The following is a 22,115-nucleotide window of genomic DNA, read 5'->3' as shown; positions in this document are numbered from 1 at the left end:
AGCCTCCCTCAAACGATGGCAGAGCCAATGATGTGTGTTAACATAGAAATGCACTAAACCTTTGCATTTAGGGTTAAAACTGAGGTTCTCCTTTCAGATGAACTCACCATATATATAATTATAGCTTATTGTTTAACCAGTCAGCTATACAGTAGACTATCGTGACAAAAACAAAACAACAAGAAAGGAACTGAGAAAAATCATTTTTGACTTTTACAAAGCTAGAAGACAGTACACATGCAAGCATTTATGCCTTGCTCTGTATACACACTTGGATAAAATGAGGAAATTTGTCCAACAGACAATTTTTTTTCAATCACTTTGATAATAATAATGTTTCCAATTCTAATAGACAAACACAGAGAGTGCATTATTGCCCAATGGGGGTGTTAATGGTTGGAAAAGGGAAGCATTTTGTTAAGCTTGAATACACTTCAAATACTAACCCTAACATAACCCAGTAAACTGCACAGAAAACCACCAATGGCTCAACAATGTACATGCACCAACTGTTATGCCATATGGACCAACTCCACAGGGCATCTCTCCCCCGGCCCCCACTGAGGCCAGGGACCTTAATCTAGAATAAGCAGATTTATACTGGCATTCATTTAAAGATGATGGGGTTTTCAGCCTTGGTATGGAGTTTAATAAAGAGTAAAATAGAGAGTGAATTTACCACCATAGAGCATTTGTAACAGAAAATCATCAAATGGCTGTGTACATTTTATTGCTACAATTACACCGAGGGTGTTTACTTCTGAAAAGCTTGATTTATTTCCAGCCAGGCGAAGATAAGTGATAACCTAAGAGTGTAATTAAAGTGCAATCATCCATCATTAGTTATGCCGTGACAGTCTGTCTCTGTTCTAATAACCCTAACAGCCCCTGGTGGAAACAGACAGTCAGTGTGTCAGGGAGGAGGAGCTTCCTCTACATTTTAGGATTCCTTTATATAAACCTGAAATAAAAATGACTAAATCTCCTCTGTGTTTAAAAAAGCTGTCAACATTCCTCACACATTTTGCTGACTTAGTCACTATGAATGATCCACCCTTATTACAGCTTCATGGTCCCTGTTTTATCAGCAGCACCAGATGAGAGAGGTGCTTTGTCCTGGGGCAATAAAACAGTCAGAGGCAGGTCAGTGTATAATTTTATTTCTCCGTCTGCAAGAGGCCCAAGTGATTTACTCATTTCTGAAATTATGTTTAACCTCGATTAACCTTTTTCTAACTGGATTCAAATTATAAAAAGGTAATAATGTATAATTACGGGTTTATAATTTATAAGCCGTTTGTCTTTATTAAAGGATCAGTAAATACACTGACCTGGCACAAAGCCATGTGACAGACTATGTGGAAGAATACATGCAAAAATGAGTTAATCCAAGTTGTTCACGTTTGTGTGATGTAAACTCAGACCATCAAATATGACATAAGATAACACAGTGAATAATACATGGTCATAATGGTGAAAGAATCAGTGTTGCCTGCACACTATTACGCATTTTACACAATTTGAAATTAATACAATCGGAGAAAACTGTGTAGCAATTCCTAATTGAATATTGATGCACTTCAACTAAAAATACATGAGTACATGCACGTCTTAAAAAATAGGACCGGCTTATTAGCTTAATTAATTATATAGTATAATGGTTTAATTCTGTTTTTAAATGTGTGTAAATATATTTTAATATATTCATATTTTGTTATCTGAATTAACAACTTCATGTTTTATACAATTAAAAAACAGTGTCAAAGTCCAGGGTACGCTGTCCACTCACGAGCATTTAAATACATTTGAAATAATTTAAAAGCGCATATACAAGCGACGCAGCTGCGCAGCTTTGATTCTCTTGAGCACAGCGGTTGACAACATCCGGAAGTGCCATCGTGCAGTTCATGCTACAGTGGCAGACTTGACTGTTGTCTACAAACTTTGGACTTAGTGTATGATTGAGAACCGTCGACTTACATTGTAAGTAGAGAGAAAATGCAATATTGTCATCCACAAAAACTGTCAACGTCACAGTTAAAGGATTTACAAATGGGAACGTTTGTATTCGTGTTGAGGTTTCTCCACGTGTTAGTTTTTTGCACTGTTGTTGCAGTTGATGAGTCACTGTGATTTTAGAAACAATTTGTATAAAACAGAGCCACTAATATATTGTCAAAATTAGGCTGATCGACGGATTTAAAACCCCAGAAAACGCACGTTGACAGATTATGTTTGAGATTTGGGAAATGTATGTTTTATGTCATTTTATTTTTAGACTTCAAATAGCAGTTGAGTAGTCATTGATTTAGAAGTTAAACACAGCAGTTTAATATTGTGATGCCATGTTTACTAAGATGTTGTCAAGCCAATGCTCTAAAAGAATCTAACCTCTGTCCTTGTGTTTGTTGATTGGATTGTACCAATACACTGCAGCTGGAATTGTGATCTATTTAGTGGCCACAAATCTGTCAAGTCACTCAATAACATTAAATTAAAAGAGTTAAATTAACATATTGTTTAATGTATTACATTTACTTGTGACACAGAAAATAATTTCAAACACCAAGAGCAAAGAAAAGAATATAATTTAAGTAACCGATCAACAATGGTCAAGTCTTAATTTCAGTTTTTACAATTCAAGTAACCAATTGGCCAATAAAATGTCTTAAAAGCTGATTTTTTTAAAATAACATTTGCATATGCATAGGATTCACCAAACTTCAGTTTGTTGAAGTCAAAATGGCTGATCCAGGCGCCGATCAGCCCAGTGGTCAGCGAGTTCCAACCCCTGGAGGGAGCACTGCAGGAGTACTGATGAATCGCCGACCTTCATCTGCCATTACTCCTGGACGTCTCCCTACGATGAGGTCCAGAGACCTCACACTAGGGGGAGTGAAAAAGGTCTGGGATTTTAATGGGTTGCCTTATAAACCGACGATATTAAACAAAAACACATTCAGTATTTCTAACAGCATAACAAATGTAATAATATATTTGTAATTTTCTATTTTTTAGAAAACATTCACGCCCAACATTATCGGTCGTAAAACCAAGGAAGAGTAAGTTTGATAATACAAATCTAAAACAAAATACATGGCACATTTGTTTTTATTTTTGACTAACTACATTATCTGTCACGGCAGAACAAAGGTTGAAGATGAGTACAAAAAACAGAGGAAAGATGCTGGTCGAGGACGGGGTCCAAGAGAGAGAGGCAGAGGCCGAGGTCGTCCAGAAGTCATCCAGTCCCACTCCATTTTTGAGCAAGGCCCTGCAGAGATGATGATGAAGAAAAGAGGTAGCGGTTTCTTATGGGATATTATTCACTCTGACAAAACCTTGGCTGTTGGGAATTAAATTAGTTGTGCTCTAACTCAGGCGGTTATGAGACTGAGAAAGATGCTCCTAGTGTGGGGCCATCGCCCATTATCAACATTAAAAAAGAAAAGAGAGAAACAGAAGAAGAGACCAAAGAGATCCTGCGAAATCTTGAACGAGACAATGTGAGTCCTGGATTTACTGTGTGTGAGAGGAAAAGAGTGACACAGAGAGAGAGAAAGAGAGAGAGCGAGAGAGAATGTGTGTGTAAACAGTGGCTGCTGTACATATAACATTAAGTACATTATGTCTGTTAGCTTTTAGCACTTTTTGTCTTTATAAATGGCTTTATGGCGCAAATGGAAGAAGATATACTAGAATCATTTTGAACATATTTACAAAGGTAGCATTAAGAACTTGCTACTAGTTGGTTTTTAACTTTAAGATTTGGCATAAAATGCTATTTATGACAAAGCACTTAGCTTCCACATTTTTGGATCATTACTACTAAAACTAGAGATGGTTCAGGAGCAACATTTTAAAATACTATAGGTTTTAAACAGATCGTTGAGCTTCTGACAAGTTATCATGTGTCTAAGATTGTCCTCTAGTGGTGGAAAGATTAACTTAATAAGTGCCTGATAAAATCTTCCTTACATTTTTATACATTAGAATGTGGTACAATATTGGAATTTATAACCACGTGAATTTTAACCCAGTGCCTAAATGCTGTTTTTTCCCCCATATTTTTTCAGTTTGTTGATGATCCCTTCCTAAAGAGTGAAAGGAGGAGCTGCCCTGTGCAGTTACCTCTTGCTGTGTCCGGTTGGGGGTTCCAGGAGGAATTTAGTGAGGTTAAAATTGAGAAGATGGAGGAGGAGTGTGATACCCTGGATTCCACAGTAAAAGGTACAGTACCTTCTGGGGTTTCCACTGTATTTTCCAACTGGGACTAAAAGCAGGGAATAACCAGACTGAATTTCCTCAGTTAAACAGGAACAAATGGAGATAGACACGAAGAAAACAGAGGCCGCATTCAGACCTCCTCCTCTCCCTGAGCCTGAACACCTGCCTGATCTGCTGCATAGATGGAGACTGAGCAAAGGCGAGGAGCTCTTCTTCATTCAGCTGCCTGACTCACTGCCTGGTCAACCGCCCACCAAGGAGCACAAGCCAGTGAAAACAGAGGTGCAGTCACAGGACGGACAGTCTGTGCTGCTGAAAACTGATCCTCAGGTGAATCTCTCAGTTCTGTGTTTAGATGCAAAAGTACAGAAAAGTTATATAAATATAAATGAAAATCTGTTTGGAAAAACAGGAGGAGGAAAATGAAGACAACAGCTGTAATCTGAAAGACCTGAGGGAGGGTCTTATTGGGAAGATGCTCGTACGGAAATCTGGCCGTGTACAGCTAATATTGGGTCAAGTGACACTGAATGTGTCTCTTGGAACGTCATGCTCTTTTCTTCAGGTATGATGGTAAAAAGTTTTTACTGCTACAGCTTTTAAACATGAATATAAATGAAATAGACATACTCCTCTGTGCTCCTCTCTCCCTGACCTCTCAGGAACTTGCCTCAGTCAGTGCAGAAGGAAGATCTGGTGATTTGTCTGTGTTGGGAAATGTCAAACACAAAATGGTTTGCTCTCCGGATTTTGAGTCTCTACTGGAGGCCAGAGCTCTATGAAGGCAGCGCATTCACTGAAGTCACCGTTACTATATCTATCTATTCTGTACAGGATGATTATCATAACCAAACGAATTAACATTTGGTTGGTTTAATTTACATTGCACGCTAATTCAGGGTTTAACAGTGGAGCAGTGCACCAAATTACTGTACAATGTTCATTCATCTGTATGTAAAATTATGCAAAAAGAGTACATGAGTGTAAAAGTGTGAATAAAAAGCTTTTCTATCAATGTGGGTGTCATATATGTTAGTACTTACTTCACTCAATCTAATAATAATTCATTTCTGGAAAAATATTATATATTTAAAAATATTTAAACTATATTTTCTATTTCTATTCTTATACTTTTTATTATCAATATGCACATGGATGGAAATGAATTCTGGTTAAATGTTAATGTTTTTCTATTTCATACTTCGAACGCCACCTTGAAAAAGAAACGTATAAATCTTGTAAAATGTTATTTCCGCCTTTCACCAGCAGGTGTCAGGGCGAGCTGCATGGTGGGGGTGCACTGAACATGAATAGGGAAGTGATGGAGGGAGGAGAATAGGGCGGGCTGTTGGATTAGGTAACACCGACAGCGTGTTCTTGTGTGCTCTGTCGGGTGGAGTTGAGCTTCAGTCGGCCAGTCCCTCTACCAAACAAAGACAAGTGATGGTGTATTAAACGACTTCAGGAACCGGTGCTGGACACAACGTGACTGAAGGTTTGTTCACTGTTATTTCATCTTCTTCAATATTGACTACTTACGTTTTTCTACGTTAAGTAGTCAATATTAAGTGAATTTGAGTTTCTTGTTTTTAAACATGTAAGGTATTCGTCTGTCTCGGCGCTACATGTCTGCACCGGCAACATTAGCTTCAGCTAAAGAAGCTGTGGCAGCAGAAGGAAGCGTCTTTAGCTCAAAGGCTAGAAGCTAACTTCGGCTAAAAACACTTCTTTATGTTGGTACATCCAGGATTCCACTGTCACCGCCCAGTAACAGCACGTCCACTGCCGGGTTGCGTAGTTGTTTTTGCGAGGGTGTACAAAACAAGCAAAGGGTTCGCTGTATGACTAAATAAAGGGAATGTGGCTTTAAAGAGGCTAACTGCGGGTGGTTTTTAACATAGCTGTCCTGCTGCATCAGTCGTCGGGAGGAGGCCTCTAACGTTATCTGTAACCACTGATAACACTCACGGCAGCATCTCTTCTTTTCTTCAACATCCAGAGAAGCTGATCTTCATGTAATTTTGTATGTAAGTGTTTAACGGCACACTGTACGTACGCAGTCCACAATAGCATTTAACAAATACTGGAGGCTTGCTGTTTTAATGGCAACTAAAGTAAACAGAAAAATATTTCCTTTGCTGTGTCCACAAATATTTAGTGTTCCAGTTTAACCCCAAACTCTCATCATGACCATATGATGCTGAATTGTAGTTGGCAAAAAAATGTGCTGACTACAGACTTTATGTTGCTTTGTATGTCCAACTTAGTCGATGCTTTAAAACAGGAAAGGATCAAACCTTGAAGGACCTTACGTGATGTGGATCACACCTAGGAAAATAATTTTTGCACTGTGGAAAAATATATATTATTTATTATATATTTTTATATATTATAATGTACCATTGATAGATAATTAGGATACATTTTCTGCAGTGCATTATTCAATTATTTGATGTGCTTAACTTAACCGAAAACATGAATCAATATTCATCACCCTGACTGTTTGCTTGCACATGTTTGCAGGTTGCTGTGACAGTGAGCTGCAAAACCACTCGGCCATCAGCTGCGCACTTTTTTTTATTGTTTACATCTGTGTCACCAGCGGGAGCATTTGTTCAAACTGCAAACATCCTCTGAAGCAAGGACATGCCATTATTGCAGCTGTTTGAAAGACTTCATGTTCCTATTTCCTGGAATTAAGTTCAGATGAAGTCCATGGACTAATTTATGCTGAAACTAATGAAATTCAATATAACTGTCCAAGAGCGCAAGATCAAGATGGTCTTTTATCATCAGACTGATTTTATGCTAGGCATAAATGGATACACCATTCTTTAATAATCTTAATGAAGGCATTTTTCTGACAAAAGATTAGGGCGACAAGGTGCCCGGAGGTGGACTACTGTATCTCCTCTGCCATCTGCTCTGCCGCCTGTTTCCAACCTTTGTACTGACTAAGGGGGCTTTTCTACATCAAGATGGAACTTTTGTTTAACCCTTTTGACAACTTGGTTTGTATCCTGCTGGGTATCTCCTTCACCGTGTGGTTTACCCTGCTGCTGGTCTTCATCATCGTGCCTGCCATATTGGGGGTCTCTTTTGGCATTCGACGTCTGTACATGAAATCATTGTTAAAGATCTTTGAGGTAAGAAATGGATACATGCAACAGAAGCACAAAGTAACTCAATGTGTTTATTGTTCTTTTTTTTAATAATTTGAAAAAAAAATTCATCTAGATAGGCAAGCGCATCTCAGAACAAGCTTACTGTCAGATGATAGAGCTCTTTAGCTAATTTATTGCCACAGCAAATGAACAAATTAGAATGCCATTTTAAGGTTTTAAGTGCCATTTGAAAACTACTTATATAACTGTTTCAAATAATGTAAGTAAAGCAGGATACACTACTAAAAATGAAACAACCATTATGTATATCATGTGGTCCATTAGGATGATATGAGATCAAAGATACCTTTGTGTAACTACATTGATTCATATTGAGTTATTACCAGCATAATGTGCGTTTGCCATCTTAATCATTTTAGTTGTTGGTCCTGCTTGTGAAAGATGGTTTTTGTGTTTGCTCTGGAGAACTCTTCAAGATAGTCTACGTGTGAAGTACTTTTTCTATATTTTATTTTATTTACACAATACAGCTCTAAAGAAAGCAGTCACATAACTGAGTGTTTGTTTGTCAATGTTTGTTTTTGTCAAACATGCTGTTACCAAACCAACGCAAATGACCAGTGCATCATTTTAGTATGACGTAAACGTATAGACAGAATTGACAGCAGTAACATGCCTGGAATCCCCTAAAGTCTAGAATTTGCTGACAGTTCTCTTGGAAAAATTGATTCTTGCGTTGTGACTTCCATGCGTTGTGACTTACATGTGTTTCAATGTGTTTCACCAATGAAGTGGCCACCACTTTGCAGCCTGTACCTGGAAGAGCACATCTTGTCCCAGAAATAAATGGGCAAGTGGGAGCAAACAGATTTAAAGAGAAGGTCAAAGACCAGATTTATTTCAGACTGTGGGAGGCTGAAACAGTTTTTCAGCTTAATGCTGAGTCGTTAGGTGCTATTACAGGCTTCTGGAACAAATATTCTGTATCTCATCGGTGTGATTCAACGTAACATAAATAAAATTCTGTCAAGACCTTCATCCAAACTTCTTATTGGGAGTTATAAAAGTAGGAGCTAAATTTCATGCCACACATTTCTGTGACAAAGCCATTACAGCATTATTACTTTCAGCTGTAGCTGCGTTTAACATACTGAAAAAATTACAGCCACAGAATCATTTTCAGGTAGAAGAAGGAAGAAATCACTGATGAAAGTCCATACTGTTGCCTTATATAATTAAGTAATATGTGGATTTAGATTTAGATAAAACATGCCTGCAAGTTGTTGCATAACAGAGTGGATGTTCTCTGTCATTTTCTTATTTTAAATTACAATGTTAGTAAGTGACTTTCTTAAAAGGTTAACATTAGTCTGTTTTTCACATATCCCATTATTTTGTAAATGGATGGATAGTTCTGACTAAGTTTACCAAACTTCATTAGTTGATCTGTGGGAATGAGTTTTAACAGAGACTGGTGTACTGAATCACAGAGTTTAGTTGCAGCAGTGAGTGTAACAGCAGTAATGTGCTGCAGGCACAACTGCCATATCCTTGCATTCTTAGAATACCTCTGCCTTCTGGCTAAAATCCTGTGTTTCGATTCCTTTAGGAAGGCTTGCTATAGCTTGTTGTTTATGTACTTTCAATTATTTAGCTGTTTATTTATGTATTTATTTTATTCAAGTTGTTGCAGATACTGATGACGCCTCAGTCCTGCGCCTCCTTCTCCAATACTCCAACAGAAACCTGCCCCCCTTTTTGAACAGGGGAACACCATGTTCTTTTTCTGTCTCTCAGTAAACACACTGCACATTTGTTTTTGTTTCACTGGCAAGTTCACACCAAACTGTAGGCTTTTGCTTCCTAAGGCACACTTCTTGTTGAAAATGCATCAAGATGAGATGCATTATTCTGTACCAAGAAAAAGAAGTGGGCATTGTGGTGTGCAATGAGGCACTGGACTGAGGTCATGTTCTTAGAATTCAAAGTGTTTCCTTAAATTGATAATACAGTGTCATTCTTGTCTGTAGATAATAGAAAAAGAGCATTGCATCTTTGTGTTCTTTTGCTGATTGGTCAAAGGGAAATGTTGTGTATGAAGCCTTGTCAAACCTGTTGCACAGTACTTTTGGAAACAGGAGTGTGTTAACGCACAGCTTTTCCTCACATGTTTTAACTCACATATTCTAATTCATTATAATTGAAACAAATTGAAACATTTCTAATAACGAATTTAAAGTTTTTAATTTAATTAAATTAAAGTTATTTTTATATTCTTTGAGAAGACATGTTTTAACCTTTGTTGTGCTTCTGTAGTGGGCCACACTCAGGATAGAGAGAGGAGCCAAAGAGAAGAATCACCAATTGTACAAGCCTTACTCAAATGGTAAGATGTGTCAGTATAATTTCTTTTTTTCATGCTTTTCAAGCAGTAGGTGTTTTTTTTAAATCTAGTGTTAAATATGGGTATTGCTAAAATCTTGTCTGTGCTGTAATTCAGCAATCATTGCCAAGGAACCCACCTCGTTGGAGGAGGAGATCAAGGAGATCCGGCGAAGCGCTAGCAACAGAGACCTGGATTCGGCCCCTGAATTTGAGATGTCTGACATCTTCTACTTCGCTCGGCGAGGAGTTGCAAGCATCATGGACGATGAGGTGACAAAACGGTTCTCTGCTGAAGAGTTAGAATCCTGGAACCTGCTGACCCGCAGCAACTATAACTTCCAGTACATCAGCTTGAGGCTGACTGTGCTATGGGGGCTGGGCCTGCTGATCCGTTACGGTTTCCTGCTCCCTCTCAGGTAAATGATTGAATTCCAATATACTCTATGTCTGTTAGCCTTTTTTCAGGACAAACCAGTTAGAAAAAGGAAAATTATAGTCTGTCAGAGTATGAGGTTCTGCTTTTTCTTTTTTTGTTTTAGAGGATGTGAGTAACAACTTTAAGGTGATGGAAATATTTTAAAGCATGTTTAAAAAAAGATTGGTAGAACTTTGGAGACAACCAAAGGTGTCATTTAATACTAATAATGGCTAGCAGTGTACATTTATTTTTATGTAAAAGGGAACTCCTCTTTGGTGTCAGCCATAAATAACATGGGAGATGGATACAAGTTATCGGTGTCATTAAAATCTTTGAAAAACTATTTTTAGCAGTAATTTTTTAAACAATTATTAGACATTTCAGACGACCCTATTTCAGTTCCAGATGACTCATGTGGAGTTGCGAGCCCACTGGTAAAAAACAGTGCCTGCAGGTCTCGAACACAGTCTTAAAAAACACACTTATGAACCACTTATAACCTACACATTTTCACTTTTACAACACATTTACACAGGTGTTTGTTTACTGAGCAGTTACAGAGCCAATATGGTCCCATATGAACTGCACGCAAGTATTGGGAATAAAACACACCTAAACACAAAGATGCCTGTTTCGAGTTTTAAGTAAAAGGTTTGTGTCTGTTATTTCCAAGTGCAGGGGTATTTAAAATAGCATATGAGAATAATACTTACACATGAAAGGAGGTTTATCTTTTGTCCAAAATATGTATCTGTGCGGTTTAATATACAGGCAGTGGAGGCGTAGTGGTTAAGGAAGCCGAGTTACCACTGAGGTGCTCTGAGCATGTCACTGTCCCCACACACTGCTCCCCAGACACTTAAAGCTGCACTTTGGTGATGGGTTAAAAGCAGAGGTCACATTTGGTTGTGTGCAGTGGTGAGCTGTGTCACAATGACAAGTAGTTCACCTTCACTTTCTTAAAGCAATAAAATCACTTGGTGTCTGCATACAGAGAGACAGGGGAGAACCCCTCTCTTCAGAATCAGCTTAGAGCGTAACAAGGACAGTGAGTCAGTGCTAAGCTTGTTTGGCTCACTTCCATCTGCTAGTGGGGAGAGGAATCAGGCCACCGCTGCACAGACAGACCCTAATCTATTCTGTGTTGGGCTAATAGATGTTATACGGTTTTATTCACCTCTCAAGTCACTGCTCTTTTTCTTTTTTTCACATATTTACCCTATTTTTTATGGATTATTAGATTTTAGATTAAATAAATTCTACCATTGAAACCTGCAGGGATTATTTGGCCCTTCTGCCATTTCTGGAGTCCTCTGTCAGTGGAAAATATATTGAGTTGGATGGTTTTAATTGACAACCAAAACCCTGCCAACTCCCTGAATGAAAGTACTCCTGTGACACCAGTAAACACAGAGTTTAGTCCTGTCTGTGAAACCTGCTGAGGATATTCTTAGAGATGACTCATGTTTTTAAATTTTAATGACACTGGAAGATCAATTTGTTTTGTTTGTGTTTTGTCGGTTTCATGTGTAGCAAGTCCTGTCTGTTTCTTATCCAGGGTTACTCTTGCCTTCACTGGTGTCGGTCTCCTTGTGTTCCTCACCTCGATTATTGGACTGCTGCCAAATGGAAGGTATAGATCAAATAAAACTGTTCAGTTCCCTCTGAGTTCTCAACCTTAATCCTTACCTCTGTGAATTTTTCCATCACACACACACACACACAAAGTAAATAATACTCTATATTTTTTTGTTGCAGGATGAAAAACCTTTTGAGTGAGAAAGTCCACTTGATGTGCTACAGAATATGTGTCAGAGCACTGACGGCCATCATAACCTATCACGACAGGTAAAAGGCATTACAATTTGTAAACCCTCATTTCCTACTTGGCATAATGTGGAACATAATGTAATTTATTGTCACTGTGCTTATGTGTGCAACACATGATGTTATAGAGTTTTGTCTCAAACATAATTGATTCTACCATTTGTCAGTAAAAGAAGGTTTGGTTTATCTAAGGCTACTTTCACAATGCAGGCTATAGTGAACAGAATTGACCTAATGAACAAATCCAGTTGTTTTTTTTCTTCCAATGTGACGCAGGTCAGTTTCATGTGTGCTCCTGGATCATATCAGAAAACATATCAGATGTTTTTCAATGTTACTTCAGTCTGAGCAGATGTTTAACGTTCCATCCAACCGTTGTCATTGAAGTGAGACAGTTGTCATCATTCTCTGTCAAGCGTGAAGCAGATGAAATGTAATGGACAAAACAAGCGTGTAGACACAGTTCAAGGAGCTAGTCAGTGGAAAGACAACGACATTGTCATTAAATGCTAGTTAAAACATGTCTATAATGGGTGGACTGGTTATTGAAAAAGAATAGCCTTTTGCATTGGAAGGTTGGCTTGTTGCAAGCAAACACGCTAATATGTATGGTTCTGATGAGTAGACCCTCAACTGACAGAGTTTCTCAAGATGATTAGCTACGTACATGGAGTGAAAATATTCAAAAGTTCAGTGGTGATAAAGTATCACACCTCAGGGTAATTATGATGTTGGCTTTACCTTTTAACAGCCTTTAGACAAACACTGCAGAAAATGTTGTTCAACTCATACAGGTGCACTACTGTTGTTGATGATCAGGTATTTGAATGGCACACGGTGGAATGACTTGTTTTGTGTAAATAGACACGTTGACTCAATGACACTAAAGTTGATCCTGTTCATACTGATTTTGACACTGTTAATACAAGTATTATCACATAACATTATCGAAGACTTAGGACACTGTGGTCACTTCCCTGCTGGGTCTCTCACTCATCTCTGTTCACAAACAAAGGTGCACTGACAAATAACACGGTTGTTGGTCATGGGACTGAATAATATGTCTGTAAGATAGTAGGTAGTTTGTAGTGTCCTAGAGCAAAATTGTAGTTTCCTACTGCAGAGATAATTTTTTCCACCATCCAATTTGTGCTGTAGCCTTTCTTTCTTTTTAAATTTGAACTTTATCGAGATTATATTGACAAAATAGTACTTCGTGCAAGCTATGCTGTGAAAAATAGTAATTTTATTGAATGTGTGAAACTGGAAAAACAATGTGTTATTTGCTTGTGAGCCAGTTTTCCCCAGTTACAACAAAACATTGTTTTTAGCCCTAGGCTAACGAGCAAAACTTATTACACTTTTAATGCATGAAATATGCTTTAAGTAGTTTTCCTTACGTTATTACAAGTAGCCTAAAATGCGTAAAAGAGTTTGTCATCATAAACAGCATTTTTTTAGCCACAAGGTGATGTAATGGAAACATCAACATGGTTTTTGTACAAAAGATGGGATAAGGAAACATGTCTTACATTCCATAATCATTGTCCAACAATGCCTTCCTGCTGTGGCTTGACCAAGTCTGAATGTGAGATTAAATAACTTCAGATGAGTGTGGAGAACAGCATTTGTGATGACTCTGTCTTGAAGAGGGGCCCGAGGGTAGATGCAGACTGTCGGTATTCATGTTTGCTGCTGCTTTAAGATAGCACACCCCTACATTAAACAAATTGACAGAAGATAGCAAATGCAACAGGATGTGTGCCTTACTGCACTGAAAATAAATAGAGAACTCACATAGATCCCGGGTCACTTTCATGTCTTGTGGTTTTCTGCTTGTTGCAATGCACACTTATTTCCAGTCTGCGGCTAAAAATATACAAGTGACATAGGATGTTTTGCAGACCCCTCCTCCCAAACTTCCACACTCTATTTTGACTTGTAACTTAATCTTCAGACACTGTGTGCCCAGGGACCTACATGCTTTGGAGGTCAAACACCTCCAAACACCAGGAGTAGCTTTTCTTTTTCCATAACATTTAGGTTATTTAATATTATTGATGAAACTCTCATCATTACCACACATTATCAACACTGTTGGTATAATGTGCCCACTCTAATGGGTAGTAACAGACCCCGGGGTAGCTTATGAATGAATGATTCTTTAATGACCACGCTGCAGCCAGGTGGAATTTGTGACAACAGCCGTCAGTGGGTAGATGTTCGGACTGCTTTAAGCTCCATGTGCTTTTCAGTTGTTGTTGGAGAGCTGTTATTATTACAATCGCTTTAAACTAGACTTGTTGCAAGGAAACCATTTTGGAACTGCAATGCAGCAGGAAACACCTTCCACCTTCCAAACTCATTCCAAGTTTATACCACATTCATTTTTAAGATACAACTGTCCACACAGTTACAATAATCTCCAGCACAAATATGTTACTAATAGATCATAAAATATTGATATCAAAATCCTTAAAGTTGAAGAATTTTTAAAACGATGAATTTTACATCCAAGATGAGAATTCAGAATCATCTTCAGGAAAATTAATTTCTTTATTTCTCTTTGTTTATTTTCCAGTGAAAATAAACCCAAGAATGGAGGCATCTGTGTTGCCAACCACACGTCGCCTATAGATGTCATCATCCTGGCCAGTGATGGCTGCTATGCTATGGTAACCTCACAGCCTCTTGCTCGAACATTGCAGTACTTTTTCTTCTTTCTGTTTGTCTAATGGTAATTTGTCTCTCTGCGTTTGTTTGTTCTGTGGTACCAGGTTGGTCAAATTCACGGTGGCTTGATGGGTGTCATTCAGAGAGCTATGGTCAAAGCCTGCCCACACATTTGGTTTGAACGCTCAGAAGTCAAAGACAGACACCTAGTGGCAAAAAGGTAACATTACAATCTACCTTTCTGTCCTATTTGTTGATCAATCGAATTGTAAATAACGAAAGATTTTTTTTAATCATTCTGTATCAGAAGGTCAAGTCATGTTGTGATAACCTGTATCTTTTTTTCTCTTTTGCAGACTAAGTGACCATGTTCAAGATAAATCTAAACTTCCCATTCTGATTTTTCCAGAAGGTGGGCATGTTCAGTGATCTGATGATATGACCTTTTTTAAAAAATTGTCTGATTTTAATTTCTTGTTGTGTGTCTCATCATGCAGGTACCTGCATCAACAATACATCAGTAATGATGTTTAAGAAGGGCAGTTTTGAGATTGGTACCACAGTCTACCCTGTAGCTATTAAGGTGAGATTTTTTTATCATCATTATTTCAGTGTAAGGAGTTAAAGCTAGGAGGTTCTGACACTGTGGTGATGTGTTGAATTCTTTTTCTTTTTGCCAGAAACCAGCACTTGGTCTTGTCATTTGTTAGGATCTACCATTAGCCCAGTCAAAATGGCAAAACAACTTTGCTATTTGCTTAAGCTGAACTAAATAAGAATGCCTTAAAAAGTGGTTGTGTTTATTAAGAGGGATATAAGCATATACTTGGCTGTTCACTGTAATATATAAAATATTGACCCTAATTCATAATTAACAACCAAAACTGAATACCATTTGTTCCTGCTGCTTTTGTGAGAGGATTTTTTTTTGCAACCAAGCAGAGCTGAAAAAGGCAGGGAAACTGTGCAACTTGAACAATCTCTTCCACTCAATTAACGTTATTTGTCCCTTAGGAGCAGTACCATCTAAATTTTAGACTCTACTGCACAGGGGTGTCAAACTCATTTCACATCGCGGGCTGCATACGGCATAAGTAGATGTTAAGTGGGCTGACCATTAAAATTGTAGCATAGTCAGCTATAAATAACAAAAATGTCTTTCCTTTGTTTTAGTGTAAAGAAGTACAAGAACATTAGGAAAATCTTGAAATTTAATTTTACAAAACATTTCATGAAACACCTCAGATTTCTTTAGACAAACGTGTAATTTACTTTTATCATTCACATGTATGCATTGCAACTGATCCCATTGATTGTACAAAGGCACAAAACTTTAACAAGTAATAAAACATGAAACATACATACACATACAATTCATACTGAAAATTTATGGAGTTGCATGAACAGTAGAATTCCACCATACTCTTTTGTAGTGAAGCTGTTGACTAACAATAAATTGCACATTCTTTTATCACCACAGTAAGGATTCATTTTCATAGAGCTGTATTTCAGTGGATGTATTCGGTGTAAACAGTGTCTAAGGCAGCATTTTAAAGGTGTTAGTCTAGTCTAGACTGCCTTGTTTTTGTTCTAGCTGTCACTCTCAGAATGTCTTTTAAGTGCTTGTGTGTGAGCCTTGAATGCTTTTTTTGTTTTATTGATGTTCATTACTGAGAAAATTTGTTCACAAAGGTAGGTCGTGCCAAACATTCACAATTAATTTGGGGTACCCTGGCAATAGATACTGATAAAATGTCCAGACCAGACCTACCGAGGCAAATTTGCCCTTCAAATTTGCGCCACATTGCAAATCAATTATTTCTAGCTGGGTGTCGACCCGCACATCAGAAGCTTTAACTGTGAAAGGTGAGCGAAAAACTGAAAATTCTGCCTCAAGTTCACCAAATACCTGAAAATGTTTCTCAAACTCCCACAGCAATCCTGCAATCTTGTCTTTGTACCATTTCATGTCCACATCATATCAACAACAAAAAATGCAAGGTCCTGCATTCATTACTGAGATTGTAATTCCAACACCGGTTTTCCTTTTTTTACATGAACTGTCTGATTTCCTCTCGTAGATTAAAGAAATGCCCCAACACAGCACCTCATCTTAACCATCTCACTTCAGTGTGTTATGGCAGGCAGGGTATGGGTCTGTCTCAGTGATGCGGCATGTTTTCTACTCTGACCAAAACAGTGCACCCCTAGCGGATAGTTCTTGAAGCGCGTTTAATTTAAAAAATCAAACCCATGTCTTTCATGTATTTTTTCACTTTCAAGTTCATCCTGCGGGCCTGATCGAACCTCCTTGCGAGCTGGTTCCGGCCTGCACGCCGTATGTTTGACACCCCTAGTAATTCATTCTTTTAGGCTCTAAAAGAATGAATTACAAACATAATTAAAAGCTCAGGGCAGGCATAAAGCCAAAAGAGAGCAGGCACTATGTATGATAGCTCTTAGGAAGGAAGAATTTTTATTGAGGTTTAGGACAAGATATTGTGTCCGTACATACTGTACATATATCCAATACAAAAACATAGATATTTCAGAAAAACATTTTTTTGTTATCTATAAATACTGTGATATTGCTAAGTTCAAGGAATTTCTTCAAATAAGCACATTTTTAAATGAATTGAAGTGTTTTAAAAAATTAAAAATATAAAATACCTCAAAGGCAAAATTATTGTTAATATTATGTCACAAGCCAGACGTGAGGGGTTTGTTTGTGTTGTGTGTTTAACAGAAGTTTGGGACTGCTGCTATAAATTGACCATTGTTCTAGCTCTGTCTGTGACCTTAAGGAGTTGAGCAGTGTAAAATGGATGGATGATTAGATTTAACATCATTATCCACATACCTCAACTTTCCTGAAGTTTGATTGAAATTTTAAGAACACACTCAACACTCACCAAAATGCTGCAGATACACCAGTTTGTTTTCCTAACATCAAACACAAATTTTGCATCTGACCTCTTCAACCACCAAATGTGTTTAAGTTACTGGCCAAGTCACAGCCATCAATATTTACCTCATATCATTTCCTCCGACCACTTTTCCAAAACAATGTCTTGTGTGTTTACAGTATGATCCTCGATTTGGTGATGCCTTTTGGAATAGCAGTAAATTTGGCATGGTCAATTACCTGTTACGTATGATGAGCAGCTGGGCCATCGTCTGTAGTGTGTGGTACCTTCCACCGATGTCCAGAGAGGTGAGACTTTACACTTTTGTTTTTTTTAAAATCTATTTTGACATATTTTATAAATAAATATTAATAGAAGCATTGATCACACTGTCGAACCACGTTTGGTTTGTGTTTACGTTCAATGTGATTTACTCCCTTTCAGGAGGATGAGGACGCTGTCCAGTTTGCCAATCGAGTAAAGTCTGCCATAGCCAGACAAGGGGGACTGGTTGACCTGCTGTGGTAAGATTCATTTTATGCAAAGCTAAAGCTGGTGTTGCATAAAAGAACATTAAATTGGTTAATAACACGTTTATATTGCGGTTAACTTTGATTGCACAAAAATTTCTTTGGTTCCATCTCTCATGCTTCTTTTACTAAAACGTCTGATTACAAGTAAAAACCATAATGCTTTACTTCTCTGGTAATTGTCACTGGGAGTGTATATGTTGTCTTATAATGACACCACCATATTTTAGGCCAACATTAGATTGTAATATACATTAAATAACTAAATATATAAATGTAAATGTTTTTTTTAATGAAGGCAGGTGTGACAGATGTTGTACATTGTGTGTTTTTACACAAGTGAAAGCAGTTACATCTGTTACCTTAGGGTGGCAGTAGAAGGCCTTTGATTTTTGTAATGCAAAGGTATTAAGGTAGAAGTTAAACACCACCAAGATGTCCTTGTGTCCTGTCTCAAATGTCCTTTGTTTATGTATTTCATTTTTTAATGGCACTGTTCTCGATGTTACTAATTTCAGGGACGGAGGACTGAAGCGAGAAAAGGTAAAAGATACCTTTAAAGAGGAGCAGCAGAAACTGTACAGTAAAATGCTAGTGGGGACCCAAGAAGACCGCAGTCGCTCCTGAAGGACATTAGTGGAGGTCGACTAACTCAGAGACTCACTTGTGCTTATCTGACCGTAAAGGCAATCAACCAGGCTCAGTGTCTACACTCCTGGACCTGAACTGAGAGAAAAAAAATCCCTCTGTGATGTCAACAGTGCTCCATTTGGCTTACTTTGTTACTGCCACAGCCTGACGTGTTTTGTGTGCATTGCAGCTATTGGTCTTATTGAGTCTGTGGCCTTTTGTTAGGAATTTGCTCAACAGAAGCCTTGCTTGCATTAGGAATTGAAATGAGGATTTCACAGGGAAAGGATCATCGTCTTCTTCAGTGGCATACTTTTGTGAGAAAAAAACATTATCATCACTTTTGGTTAAGTTTATCTCGTTTTTTTTTTTTAAGTTTTAATTTTTAATTTTTTAATGTCATGTTTGTATCAGTGTTGACACTTTCAGACCTCTTTCTGTGTGGGATATAGATTGATTTGTTGTTGCTAAATCCTGTGACTGAGGTGGATTTTTGCATGATTGGCAAATGCCCACAATATATGGGGCATTGTGGCAAGTTCTGTTACAGTTAAAATATTGTGTTTTTGTTTTCCCATGAAAAATGGAAACTTGCATTCTAAGGTTTGTTTTGTAAGGTATTGTCATGGGAGATCATCTCTTAATGTTTTTGCCAGTTTCTTTGTTCTTTCCGCAGAATGTGTAAATCCTCACATTATGAAGTGGAACTTGTGCATCACAGAAACTTAGATGACGATTTGTGGTCAGAATGGAGAGTTTCTTGTTGAAGCTCATGGTTTCAAAGGGATAAGTGATTTTATTAACAATTTATTTGAGTTACTGTTAGCATTGACCCTTCTAGGCCCAGGGCTTTTACAGATAATGAAGTAGTATAATCATGAACGCGTTTAGGCTAATGTTGCTCACACTAACTAACCTTCAGACAGCCACTCAAGTTATATTAGCTCTCTGCTTGTGCAGTGACAATAACGCCCTAATATATTTTAAGTAGACTCCAAAACAATTTGTCTGAATTTCTCCATCCATCAGTAATCTGTCCTACTTGGCAGTCTCCACAAGTAGGTTTATGAAAGAAGGGACAGAGTGCAGCTGTGGTTCTGACTCCTCATCAAGTTGGGGAGCAATGTGGACAGCCTTGTAGGCTCTTCACCAAGGCCCACACTCACTTTTTTTTTTATCTTTCAGGGATTGTTTTTGAGATCATGTCAAATCTCTTCATCAAAATAAATGTTTAAGAATGTGAAGTTGTCTTCAACTCTTGTCTTTTCATCCTTCCACAAATGCAGTACTTAGAATCTTGTAATTTATTGTCCAACCCTAGATAATCTGTGTTATAGTTGTCCAGATGTAACATTTAATAGATGTGATGGATGTCGTCAAAAGGAGATATAAGAATATTAGAACATATCTACTGTAACTAAGTATGCCAAATGTCTTGTTTACCGTTTACATATAAGATTAAGTTAACTGCCCACTCTAAATTGACCCTCTACGTATGAATGAGAGTGAATGTGAATGGTTATTCGTATACATATATGGCCCTGTAGTAGACTGGTAAACTAATTGAAAGGGTGGGATAAACCTTAGTCTCCTCAGAACACTGAAATTAATTGATCAGTAGAAAATGGATGGAATGCTTCCTCCCTTTCCTCTAGGGTACTAGAGGTACTACTAATGTTTTAATGGTAAATGTGTCTACTGCTGTTTCATAGCAAACCATACAACATGTTTTTTTTTGTCCAATACAGATTAGCTACCTGAACTGTTAATAATCTAAGTAACAAATTTCGATCATATCTCTTCAACACCCATTATATACTCTATCTCTGCAGAAGCTTTAGCTACTGCAACCAAAGCCCAGACCTCTCTCTCCCCTCCTCACTGCTAAAAAAACAACATCTAAATCCTTCCTCAGGGCTTTGCTCTTTGACTCTCCTTCCAAACCGGTGATGAACGTGGCACCATTGTCTCACACCTCTGTTGCAGAAGTTTTAAATGGACGGGTTGATGTTGGTGAATAAAGCACACAGTGCTGAAGAGGAGGAGTCAGAGGAAGCAGGCAGAAAAGCCTAAAAGGTTGGCTGTGTACAGCACATCGTGTTTGAACTGCTCATCAACAGCACTATGGAGAAGAGTTGGGCCCCCAGTAATCACTGCTTTCCTCTGGCTAGGTACTTTTCATACAGAGAGCTAGTGCAAATCCATCTGAAGTCAAAGTTTGGCAACTCTCTTCTACATTAAAGAGAACATGCAGTGGCTGCTGGGGTGTAGAACAATGTGGTACTATACTTTTGTGATTGCTGAGAAAAGAGATATACAAAAATCCATAGGCCAATCAAATTGTTTTGCTGATAAACAGTACTATCATCTGCATATGGGCTTTGCACTGTATGGGTAAAGGTGGCAGCAGTGATCAGCTCCATTGATAGTAAGACTGTCTAAGACAGAAGACACAAATAAAGTTGAGTGTTGGGGAAGTGACCGCATTCTGTTGTAATAAAAGGTTAGTTCACTGGAAGACATTGAAAGAATAAAAATGACTAACTTCCTGTTGAGTAAGCACAAGTTGATACTAGTCTTACTTAGTTTTATAGTAAATCATTTTTATAGCTTTCTAGTTGAGTTCAATCTTTAATATATAATAGCATTTGGGCAAATAAATGAAGAAAGATATGAAATAACTAAATATAAAAATACTTTTATATCCAGTGTAATGTCACTGTTGCTTTATAGCATGTTAACTTTATAATGCCTGTCTTGACTTGGAAATGTAATACATCAGGCATGTCTGTTTAACCCTGTTCTATTTCTTTTTTGTTTTACTGTAACTGGCATTCCTCTATTACTATATTACATTAATTAATTAAGTAATAATCATTATCCCACAAGGTTACATTGTTTTCTTATCTTCTACTTCTGCTAAGAATTTTACTCCAGGTTGCTCATGACTCAGTTATTCATTTACGAGATGTTGCGTATAATTATTTATTTAAATTTACATTGTTTTATATGTACACGTCTCTCAGGCATCCTCGAAAGCTCTCACGAGTTTTGCCATTTAACATTTGTCAACTGTTGAGCTGCATTATATTTAATTTCACATTTTTTTCAACTACGGTCATTTAACTGATTTTGAATGAAAACCTGTCAAAAATATTGAAGCTTTGAAACAAGCAGGTCTGATCAAACTTCCAACACGGATTTGTGTTCAAAGAAGGTTGTTGTGACCTGGTGTGTACTCCTTTTTAGATTGTTTATGCTTAAATGATATGTAGAGGAAACAGAATATGTAGAGAAATAGCTGTGACATTTCTTTAGAACGTTTCATTTTCCTACCATCGTTTTATAGCCCCAACGTTATGAAAATAGTTATCTTTGTGTTTTATATATTAAT

At 37.6% G+C, this 22,115-nt stretch overlaps 2 protein-coding genes across 3 annotated transcripts; both read left to right on the top strand.

Moving 5' to 3' along the window:
- Window positions 1-1,847: 1,847 nt before the first annotated feature.
- polr3d (polymerase (RNA) III (DNA directed) polypeptide D) lies at window positions 1,848-5,242 on the top strand. Its single transcript, XM_008335563.3, has 9 exons — window positions 1,848-1,983; window positions 2,711-2,904; window positions 3,019-3,062; window positions 3,147-3,301; window positions 3,382-3,506; window positions 4,077-4,230; window positions 4,310-4,557; window positions 4,640-4,792; window positions 4,890-5,242. The coding sequence occupies exons 2-9, from the start codon at window positions 2,743-2,745 to the stop codon at window positions 5,007-5,009; spliced, it is 1,161 nt and encodes a 386-aa protein (XP_008333785.1). The 5' UTR covers window positions 1,848-1,983; window positions 2,711-2,742; the 3' UTR covers window positions 5,010-5,242.
- Window positions 5,243-5,533: 291 nt separating this feature from the next.
- gpat4 (glycerol-3-phosphate acyltransferase 4) lies at window positions 5,534-19,965 on the top strand. 2 transcript variants are annotated; one of them, XM_025053094.1, is made up of 14 exons: window positions 5,534-5,722; window positions 6,129-6,254; window positions 6,751-7,373; window positions 9,669-9,738; window positions 9,853-10,153; window positions 11,714-11,788; window positions 11,914-12,003; window positions 14,564-14,657; window positions 14,760-14,875; window positions 15,012-15,067; window positions 15,153-15,238; window positions 17,741-17,869; window positions 18,006-18,085; window positions 18,610-19,965. In XM_025053094.1, the coding sequence occupies exons 3-14, from the start codon at window positions 7,206-7,208 to the stop codon at window positions 18,716-18,718; spliced, it is 1,374 nt and encodes a 457-aa protein (XP_024908862.1). In that variant the 5' UTR covers window positions 5,534-5,722; window positions 6,129-6,254; window positions 6,751-7,205; the 3' UTR covers window positions 18,719-19,965. The 2 variants fall into 2 exon arrangements, with proteins under 2 accessions (XP_024908862.1, XP_008333784.1); XM_008335562.3 differs by lacking the exon at window positions 6,129-6,254.
- The last annotated feature ends 2,150 nt before the right edge of the window (window positions 19,966-22,115 follow it).

Source organism: Cynoglossus semilaevis, chromosome Z (assembly GCF_000523025.1).
Source record: "Cynoglossus semilaevis isolate Cse_v1.0 chromosome Z, Cse_v1.0, whole genome shotgun sequence".
In the NCBI taxonomy this organism is placed as follows: Eukaryota; Metazoa; Chordata; class Actinopteri; order Pleuronectiformes; family Cynoglossidae; genus Cynoglossus; species Cynoglossus semilaevis.
This window is presented reverse-complemented; position numbering and strand designations above follow the sequence as displayed.